At 36.4% G+C, this 11,315-nt stretch overlaps 1 protein-coding gene across 1 annotated transcript in view; it reads right to left on the bottom strand.

Moving 5' to 3' along the window:
- Window positions 1-1,457: 1,457 nt before the first annotated feature.
- Window positions 1,458-11,315, bottom strand: part of LOC103603232 (integrator complex subunit 7) — a gene marked incomplete at its 3' end in the record, with an annotated part of 26,714 nt that continues 16,856 nt past the window's right edge. Inside the window, exons 4-7 of the mRNA XM_008587724.1 lie at window positions 9,328-9,465; window positions 6,122-6,168; window positions 2,160-2,359; window positions 1,458-1,580 (exon numbers count right to left, since the gene is read on the bottom strand). Of these exons, the coding sequence (XP_008585946.1) occupies window positions 1,458-1,580; window positions 2,160-2,359; window positions 6,122-6,168; window positions 9,328-9,465 (508 nt within the window). The remainder of the gene's footprint in view (window positions 1,581-2,159; window positions 2,360-6,121; window positions 6,169-9,327; window positions 9,466-11,315) is intronic.

Consider the following 11,315-nt stretch of genomic DNA (forward strand, 5'->3'; position numbering starts at 1 on the left):
TCTATGGTCCTACAATGTTCTATTTCTAGCTGAATGGTGGCTATGTGGGTTTTTACTTAAAATTATTATTTAAATGATTAAATATACATTTTACACATTTTTTTGTATGTTTAATCTACCTCACAATAAGAAAAAAATGAGAAGGAATAACACATTGCTCCTCATTGATTTTCTAAATAACTGGGCTTTGTTCCAAGTACAAATTCCCTAAAATGGCTAAAATGGCTGGGCATATTCTTTTCTTTCAAAGACAGTACTGTTTAGTAGAAAAAGCACTAAACAAGGGATAAGAGGACAGAGGCTCTCTTAATTAAATTCTTAATTAAGTTCTCTTAAGAAGCTCTCTTAAGCATATTAAGTCTCTCTGAACTGCTTATCTATTAAATGCGGATATTAACAACTGCCTTTATCTCTTGGGATATTTGTGACTATCAAATCAATTATATTAAAACATGTTTCAAAAAATTACAAACAGAAAAACAAATTAAACACAGCAGCTTAGTTTTTATAATCTGAAATTAAAAGATTTTTGTTATACTGGAGCTGTGATGATGCCAAGAGATAAAAATAAAATCCATAAAGATAAAGGTCAAATTCTAACAACTTTCCACTCTAGATAGCATTATTTAGAAAATGGTGTATATGTTATCAGTAATGAGTAAACAAACAGGGTTCTGTTCTGAGAAAAAATAAATATAAAACATTAATTTAACCTAAGAAATGGTATAGAAGATGTCACATTAAAAGTTTAGAGAATGGGCTGGCCAGTTAGCTAAGTTGTTTAGACTGTGGTGCTGATAACACCAACGTCCAGGGTTCGGTCCCCGTACTGGCCAGCCACCAAAGGGAAAAAATTGTCTAGAGAGTGAGATCTGCTCTTGTGTTTACAAAAGAAAACTTAAGAATGTCTTTTGTTCTCCATGAAAAGGAGAAATATACTTTGCCAAGCTACCCATCCAGCACCTTATCCACAACAAATCACAGTCAGGATCTAAATTGTTCTCCCTAGGCTGGTTAGCTCAGTTGGTTAGAACATGGTGCTGATTAACACCAAGGTCCAGGGTCCAATCCCCATACTGGCCAGCCACCAAAAAAACCAAACAAACAAAAAATAAAGTAAATTGTTCTCCCTAAATTGATTAAATGAAACAGGAATAAAACAAAGAATTTAACTGGGCTTCTCAATCAGCCTCAGCGCTAGTATGTGAAAATTAACAAGAAACTGAGAGGCAAGTGTCATTCACCGAAACAAACTTAAACATTAAAGGATAGAAGTTTTATGTATTTATTTTGCCACTTAAAATGTTTAACTACTTAGAATATGATAAAGATGGGTCATGAAGAAAAAAAAAAGATATGACAAAGAGGATACAGAAATGTAATACAAAACAATTAACACTATCACAGTGTTATATAATTTCTCCATATAAAATATTAATGTTCAAAGTTCTGCATACCTGAATGTTCTCCCTACTCCAAGTATGTGGTGTTTTACTGGCAAGTAATTTTAGATCTTGAGTAGCAAGTCTCTTTACTGCTTTCCTGGGATCATTCTTCAAATACTGCAACAGAAGCTGAATCTATAAAGGAAATAAGTCACTCCATGTGCAATACTGTCAAGAAGGGATGCACTGTAGTTTAGTGAAACTTTTAGATTTGAGACAGGAATTATGTCCATTTACAGCTCCGACACTATGCCCATGTTCGGGCCTCTTTCTCCTTGTGTGTAAAATGCTATCATTTACCTTGTAAGGTTCTAGCATGGGAGCTGGCATTTAACAGACACTCAATACTTCCTTTTCATTACTGCCAACTTCACACCCTGCCATGTACACCCCCAACATGCATTTTTTTCAAGGACTCCCAAGAATCAGTACTATAAATATAGAGAAGAAGCAAGCAAAAGGAAATTAAACTGATTTTACTGCCAACTTCACACCCTGCCATGTACACCCCCAACATGCATTTTTTTCAAAGACTCCCAAGAATCAGTACTATAAATATAGAGAAGAAGCAAGCAAAAGGAAATTAAACTGATCTTTATCAGAGAAGAGGACCTTAATGTTATCAAAACTTAGGAATTACATCCTTATTTTAATTATATATTTAATATGTAAGTTTACTGAAGAATAGGCAATTTATTAAAAAACTGAAATTACCTGCTTAGGTGTATCAACCAAAGATGAAGCTGCAAGTAGAGTGAAAGTGTGCAAAGAAACAATCACCATTTTGGTGGAAGGATAGGATGTAACTAACTGTTGTAAAAGCTGACGAGCACTGGAAGCCAGGATTGCATCATGGTGCATGTGCTGCAGAATGGGAATCAACTTCAGCTTCAAGTCTACTGGTGTCGCTAAACCTAGACACAAAAAGAATTCTCAGAGATTCCTGATCATCACTCTTAATATTTCAGATTTAAAAGGTCTGATTCAATTAGCAAAATGTCCATTTAAAAACAAATAGCATACTATTATGTTCATAACGTTAAAGATAATTATACTAGAACTAATCAATAAATTCAATAGTTTTTCCCCAAAAGTGTTTATTTTAATATTAACTTTTCAGTGATTTTCAATGATCGCAGGAAATGCCTTTAAAAGGCATGGTAGAATGCAGTCATATTTGCTGCCTATTTCTTCTCATATCACATACATCACACACATACATGTACACACATACACATATTCAATGGCTACAATTTGATTATATTTATAATTTTAATTATTTCCTTCAACAATTAAATCGAGATCAGGATATAAGGAGACTGTGTAGAATAGTTCTGAAGTTCGCTGAACTTTGTGTAGAAATCTTTCTGTACTGGAACTTCACAAAGATTAATCCCAATGCATCTTGTCCTGTCAACAATGGAGCTAAACGAACAACCAAAAATATCTTTTCTTCTAAGCATGGCTTTGTAGTGATAGAGAGCAAAATTTTCTCAATCATAATGTACTTGACACATGCCAAAAAACTAACTTATACTCTATAGATTACTGGTTTTCCCATTGTGAAATAACTGTTGGTATGAATGTAAGATAGCACTTCAACATCCAATGGTGGCTTACATCAAAAACTCCCTTGTGATTTGTCCGCTATTCAGGTGCGGCTAAAGTGGAGAGCCCCAGCAGGAGACAGGAGGGAGAAGAATGAGGTCACAGTATTTATTCCCTGGTTCCGCTCTGCAGGGTCACATGCTCATGTTGTTATTATTTTGATCTTTATGGTACTGAATGGATTTGACACTGCTGACCACTCTATCTTTGAAACTGTCTCCCAATGGTGTCTACTTTTTCACTCTTTTCCTGGTTTTTGCCCTTTTTCTCTAACTCCTTTAATCTCTAACTACACTTTAATTTCTTTATTCACTTGGGTTGGTAACAAATTGTCTTCTCACCCTATGTACTTTCCCCTATGTACAGAGTGAGCTGATATAAGCCCATGGTTTCCATTATAAGCTAATTGCCAAAGACTGCCATCCACCCTATCTTCCCACCCCAGAACTTCAGATGCATATATCCCATTAACTCCTGGTCATCTCAACTAGGATGTCTCAGAAGCATTTTGCACTTAATAGTGACCAAAAAGAACTTCTGATCTTCACCCTGAAATTTCCCCTCCAAAATTTTTCCCATGTCAGTAAATGACAACTCCATCATTACAGTTCCTCAGAACTCAGAGTCTTTTAGTTTCCTTCTTTCTCTCACATCCTGTTTCCAAATTTATTAGCAAATCTTGTTGGTTCCTTCTTCAAAGTATAACCCCAATCTGACTATATCTTTCCACCTCTATTGTTATCATGCTAATCCATTTCCACTATCCATCTCTTGACTAAATTACCAGAAACGTTTCCTAAGTATTCCCTCTATTTAGGCTTTTCCCCATGGCAGACCCCTATCTCATATCTCTCTTTCCTCCACTGCAAGTCTATTCTGAACCCAGTAGTCAGAGGAATTCTTTGTGTTTACACACATCTTTACTGAAGATTTAGGGGAACTCAGAGATTCTACTTTGCAGAAACATAAGGAGCTTAAAATTAAAGATAAGGATACTCTGTTCCTAAAACTCCTCTGCCATTTCCATATTTTGGGCTCCAATCTTCCTCCACCTTTCCCCGACCAACACACCCTGTGTTTTCCTCCCCCTCTCTCTTCTCCTAATTAAGTTATTTTATTTTATTTTTTCTTTTTTTAAGATAAAACTTAAAGAACTATAAATAATGAATCTTAAGTATACAGACTAATAAATTTCTAAATATGTATATACCCATATAACCATTACTCAAGATACACAGAATACTCAATACCCCAGGAGGCTCACCTGTATAGCTTACATTAACTCCCTTGCTATTTGCCCTCTGTTTGGGTTTAACCAATGGAGAGCCCCAGCAGGAGATGGGAGGGAGAAGAATGAGGTCAGAGTATTTATTCCCTGGTTCCATCTCTGCAGGGTCACATCATGCTTACTAAAGGTCAGTTTTTCAAAGTGGCTCCTCTTGACATGATTCCAAGTATCTGGTAACTACTCCTTCCCCTAGATCCCGGGGAAGTAAAACCTGTTACTAGGCTCAAGGACTATATTCCCCATAGTTAGTTACCCTGCCCACAATTTTGTGAATGATTCCTCTTTTTAAACCCTCTTTGAATTATCCTGTCCTTCCCCTAGATCCCGGGGAAGTAAAACCTGTTACTAGGCTCAAGGACTATATTCCCCATAGTTACCCTGCCCACAATTTTGTGAATGATTCCTCTTTTTAAACCCTCTTTGAATTATCCTAATTCAAATGTCCCATCTGTTTCCTGCTGACATTTTGTCTGATATAGCAGACATTAAATAAAAACCTGTTCAATGAATAAGTAATGCTTCCTTCTTTTTTTTGACCAGTAAGGGGATCACAACCCTTGGCTTGGTGTCGTCCACACCACGCTCAACCAGTGAGTGCACCGGCCATCTATATAGGATCCGAACCTGTGGCCTCCGCACTATCAGCACCGCACTCTCCTGGGTGAGCCACGGGGCCGGCCCAGTAATGCTTCCTTCTAAGGTCACAAAGATAGTCCTTTCTCCAGGAAAGCCCTTTTCCAGTGGTGGAAGAAAAAAATGACAAAGAAATAAAGGAGAACAGGACAAAGCTCAATGACTGTATCCTGGCCTTGAATTAAGTGATTTTTATTATTTATGCAAGTGAGCAAGTTCTCTTTAATTTTAAGTTGAAAGACAATTTAAATGCATATAAAATATTATTACTCTAAGATAACCATGCCCTAGAAAGGCACAATAGCACAGTGGTTAAAAGCATGATCCTTAAAGCCAAACTGCCACTTATCATCTCTGTGACTTTGGACAAATAACTGTGCTTTATTGTGGTTCCATCTCCTTTTCTGTAAAATGGACATAACAGTAATACCTACCCAAGGCTGCCAAGGTGCACAATTCAAAACAATGCTACTTATAGGAATACAAAGAAAGTGGTATTCTCTAGAGTCTTGTAATGCTGTAGCTCCAGAGTTCCCCTTTATGAATGTTATGAGGATAAATGGGGTTAATACACAAGAGGCATGATAGAAAAGATGAAATTGGAAAACTAGGGCTTTGTAGGCCATGGTACGGAATTTGGATTTAATTATACTTGCAACTAGAAGACAATGGAGTGTCAGTGGCATAGAGAGACCCAGGGCTCCTAATTACACTGCTTTCCCCCAGATCAGAATGTTCTTCCCCTAAGTGCATGGCACATCTCTTCTCCCTCCTTCATCCCTCACTCAAATACCACGTCATCAGGCCTCCTCTGATCAACATATACAAAATATAAAAGTCCTTTCTCCCACCCTGCCATCTATTCTTGAGATCCTCTATCATTTTTATCTTTTTTCTCCACAGCACCAGGTATGTCATATTCGTATTTGTCTATTGCCCACCACCACCTTCCATTCCAACTAAAACAAGGACTTGACTTTGTTGACTCCTGTATCCTAAGCACTTGGAAGAGTCTTGGCATATAGAAGACACTTAATAAATATTATTTGAACGGATGGTGACTAGTAAGCACTTAATAAATGTTGGCAACTATTATTAATATAAATCTCATTAAGTCACTTCATAAGACTAAATGAAGCACACATACCTTGAATCATTTCGCTGATTTTGTTACAGATTCCTACAGCAAAATCCCTTTGGAAAGAGAGAACAGCAAAAATGTTAAAACCAAAAAATTAAATTTGTTTAAGTTTTCTAAGGACTTAGAAATAAAACGCAATTAGCACAGGAGAAATGCAATACTACAAATTATAACCAATATTCCAAAGGTCAGGTGCTTGGCGGGGGGCGGGGTAAGAAACACAATTGAAACAAAAATTCCAACCACCAAATGGGCTTCTGTCAACAGTGTTCTAAAGCAGCTCACTCAAGCCATTATCACAATACCATTTCATTTGTCAGTAACACTAACTAGCACCTGAAATTACTTTGTGTTTACATAAAAATGGGGCCTGATATTTTTCACCCCTGTGTTCCTGGTACTTTAGTTAACGTATTCAATAAATATTTCTTCATTAACTATATAAAAACTTTTTACAACAACTCAAAATTTAAAAATCTGTTACAGGCCAATAAACTGCAAACTAGAAGCCTGCAGATTTTTTTTGTCCAATAATACTTTTTAAAATTCTAATGTCAACACTTACATATGGTGAGACTAAACAGAATAATCTAATTTTCCAGCTTCTCTCCCGCCAAATAATCAGACCTGGTAACAGTGGGCATACACTCCTGCACTATAACGATCAGCTGGTGCTACAGGGCAGCTCTCACTCTTCAGTTCACCACAGTCACAAAAAGACACCACTCTCACTGACAACGCTCCCATGGCCCTGTGACCCAGGGGACTAGCTCTTTAAAAACATAAAACCTTAATCTTATGGCGGTAGACAGGGGAAGAACAGGATTAAATAAATTCTCAAGATCTATTTGTTTAAGATCCAACAGTGATAAATACAGCTATTAAGACAAAAATCCATCAGTATTGGTTGAGATATGTGATCTAAAGACTTAACATTATTTCGGAAGGAAGAGGTAAACACTGATTTCAAACATATATATTGCACCAATTTCACACTCTGACATATTTATTTGTCTTTTTTTTTTTTTTTTTTCGTGTCCGGCAACGCATCTCAACCCTCAGTGTCGCGCCCGTACCGGACCGGGACCAGCAACGGGATCGCAACCCTCAGTGTTGCACCCGCACCTCGCTCAGCCAGTGAGCAGGAACCGGTCTGTATGTGGGATCCAAACCCTCAGCGGGAGCGCTGCTGCGCTCCCAAGCGGCACACTGTAGCAGTGCGCCACTGGGCCGGCCCACACTCTGACATATTTAAATAGGTCCTTCAGGCTTTCCCATTGGACTAATTTGTTATTTTTTAATATTACAAATTACAAGCGTGTCATATTAAAGTATGGTATATTAAAAACTGTTTGGACACAAACTACTAATTTAGATGTTTATTGGTCATCAATTCCATAAGTGAAGAATCTTGCCATTTCTATGTTACTCAGTCCTAATCATTTTCCACGACTGATCAGAAATTCCACATCTGAAATAAAATTAGCTTTTGATAATAACACAAGAGAAAAATGGAACTAAAAATAATTCTCATTATACAATTTAATCACTAAATTACAAATAAATGACCCAAATTTAGAAACTAATTTTGAAAACTATTTTTGGAACCACAAGAGATACATATTTAATCTGACAGACTATGAAGCACTGACACCTCAACAGTGGTAATTAGATAACTATTCACTAGGTATAACTCCTATTCAATACTAGTAATTCACAAGAGATACATATTTAATCTGACAGACTATGAAGCACTGACTCCTCAACAGTGGTAATTAGATAACTATTCACTAGGTATAACTCCTATTCAATACTAGTAATTTTTAAAAGTTCTTTCAATATCAATGACTCTCTCAATAAGAAAAAAAAAATGCCTATTTTTAAAAGCACAAAGAGGAACTGTATTTCTCAGATATTTCTCCTCCTCAATTACTGCCACTTCTATTAATTTTGAGTGGTGAAATTAAAAATTATATGCTTTCTATTCGCTACTCTTTTTCCAATGAGTAATCTTGGAATTCTGAAGATTTGATAAGAACAGCTAAAGAGAAGAATATGCATATAGTTAGAATGTGAATAAAGTTGGCTATTACCTCTTTCAGGCCTTATCAAATTCAGCAGAAACTCTTATTGGAAATGTTATTTTTATGTTAAAAAAAATTCATCTGATTATAAAAGCAAAACTTATTTATGGCAGGACATACAGAAATGTATAAAAAGAAAATAAAAATAATATACCATCGTACCATCCAGAGACAACATTTTGATCCTTCTAGTCTTTTATCTATTCCATAAATGCAAATATTTGGTTTTTTTAATACCTGCAATATCACACAAGTTACGATGTAACCTGCTTCCAAATATGTTTCTAAAAGATATTGTTAAAAGGTGATATAGAGTTCTATTGTACGATCATATCATAATTTATCTAAGGGCATGGGTTGGAATTTCGGTTGCTTCTAATTTCTTTTTTTGTTATAAGTTACATTACAACTAGTATCCTTGCAAATAAGTGTCAGTATACCTTGCTGATTCCTTAGCATAAGTTCTTAGAAGTGGATCTTCTGGGTCACAGAGATGCACATATTATCACACATATTTCATACATATTAACAAAATGCCCTCCAGAAGGCAATGCTACTTTTCATATCAATCAATCAATCAATCAATCGGATAATATATTTTTTACAGAGTGTAAACAAGCAGTCAAACACAGTAATAAAACCATAGTCAACATATCCAAAAAAAAAAATTCTGTAAGATAATAGTGTAGGACATGACATGATAAATAGGTTAAGAATGGTTTTAATTCAAGTTACTCTTTTTGCCAGACTGTATACAGCTCTAACAAAACAGTTAACATTCGAAGACAATTAACAAAATGGCAATTTAGTATGATGATGTGTATGTTTGGGAAAAGCTCCTCAGTGGAAAAAACCTCTGTTACCTAATAAAGCCTTCCCTAACTATTCTAAACCATCTATTATGATCCTGTCCTGGAAACTCATTTCATTTACAATTAAGGTCAAAATTTATACTTAAGTTTTCTATTTTATGTAAGTCTTGTTTCCCCGACATGGTGTAAACCCTCTTGGAAAATACACCTTCTTGTTTACATTTTTCTGTATCCCTTAGTGTTTATATACATTGATCAGTTATTCCTTCAAAAACTTTTCTTGGGAAGCCAGATTACTTAAAAGGCCTATGCTTACTTTGACTGTGCAGAGAAGTTTGCAGCAGCAAAAACAGCAGCTTCAACTTCTACATTATCGTGTGAATCCAAACTCTGACGAATACTATGATGAGCATTCTTCCTCTCAGGAATTATTGACGCCAGACTTCCCAACATCCTACAAAAACAGAGAAACCCAAGAAATGGAAATACAGTAAACTCAAGATCAGGAACAGAAGAGGCAAGGCAAAGCTAGGTTACCAAAACTGAAGTTTGTAAGTAATTCCATAAATCTCAGGTTAATAAAGCGTAACTTTAGGAATCAGGGAGTGACTCATATTCTAAACAATTGTACATACTTCAATATGTCAGAAAAATTAAAAATGCTTATCTAACACAAGCAAAATATATATATAAAAGATGACCGGTAAGGGGATCTTAACCCTTGACTTGGTGTTGTTAGCACCACGCTCACCCAGTGAGCAAACCAGCCATCCCTATATGGGATCCGAACCCATGCCATGGCTTTGGTGTTATCAGCACCGCACTCTCCCAAGTGAGCCATGGGCCGGCCCCAAACACAAGCAAAATTTAAAAAAATCATCTTGAAGTACATCCCAGGCACCAAACACAGCCCGGAAAAGAAATTTTTGAATTATTAAAGCATCAAAATATCCACTTTCAATACTGCATAAAGAAGTCTATTTTAGCAAAGCAATAAGAATACAACATTTTTGGGCTGTCCCAGTGGCGCACTCGGTAGAGTGCGGTGCTTGGGAGCTTGGCGGCGCTCCCGCCGAGGGTTCAGATCCCATATAGAGACCGGTCTGCTGACTGGTTGAGCGCAGTGCGGGCGCTACACCGAGGGTTGCGATCCCATTGCTGGTCACGAAAAAAGACAAAAAGGAAAAAAAAAAAAAAAGAATACAACATTTTTGCTATTAAGCAGATCTACAAAGTAAAAACAGTAAAACTTTCCAGTCTTTTTTTCCACATCAGTAAATATTGGTATGATGGTTTTCATATCTGTAACCTCAACATAAAAAGAACAGAGGTAGATGACGCCCACTGGGGTTCATACCAGAATGTGCAATGATGAGGAAGTTTGTAAAACACAGTTGACTTTATAATGAAGTTATAAATTTTGAAAAGGAAAAAAAACCCTATCATTTGTAATATAAACTGCAGAAAGTAAAGCTTTAAAAATCACTTCAGCAGAAAGGCATGGATTTTAGAAAGCTAAGAAACACTGCAATAAACAAAACCTACAATGTTCCTATGATAACAACCTCCTTCAAAGTCAACATCCTAAGTAAACTTCCAACTTGGCGTGTCATCACCTGATTATTTTATGGAGCTGTAACTGACTGGACATTAGTAGTAGAGTTCTTATAAACAAGATACTAAAATGGACTATATTTGTAATTTATATTCAATTTGAAAAGTCTTGAAATTACATATTTTTCAAAAGAAATAACAAATGGCTATTAATCTAATCTTTTATACCAGAAAAGATTAGGCTAATATTGACACATTTTGATTAGCAGTTTGTTACTATGTAATATAACAGGGCAAAAAGCATAATCTCATTGGTCTCTATTTTCTAAAAATATATCTGATAATAATATAATTCATAGCACTATATTTAAAATACTGAGTAGCTTCTAGCTTCTTCCATTCGTTGTTTTAATTTTTAACTCTAAATAGGTTAAAAAATAGAACATCTTTAAAAGATCTTTTTCCCTATCCTTGATCCCCTTTACTTAAAGTTTAAATCATTCTGGGCCGGCCCGGTGGCGCACTGGAGAGTGCGCCGCTTGAGAGCGCGGTGGCGCTCCCGACGAGGGTTCGGATCCCATGTGGAGACCGGTTCCTGCTCACTGGCTGAGCGCGGTGCGGGCGCAACACCGAGGGTTGCGATCCCGTTGCCGGTCCCCGGTGTGGGCGCGACACCGAGGGTTGCGATCCCGTTACTGGTCAGTAAAAAAGACAAAAAGGAAAAAAAAAAAAAAAAAAAAAAAAAAAGGG

This window comes from Galeopterus variegatus, unplaced genomic scaffold (assembly GCF_000696425.1).
Source record: "Galeopterus variegatus unplaced genomic scaffold, G_variegatus-3.0.2 Scaffold4512, whole genome shotgun sequence".
Taxonomy (NCBI): domain Eukaryota; kingdom Metazoa; phylum Chordata; class Mammalia; order Dermoptera; family Cynocephalidae; genus Galeopterus; species Galeopterus variegatus.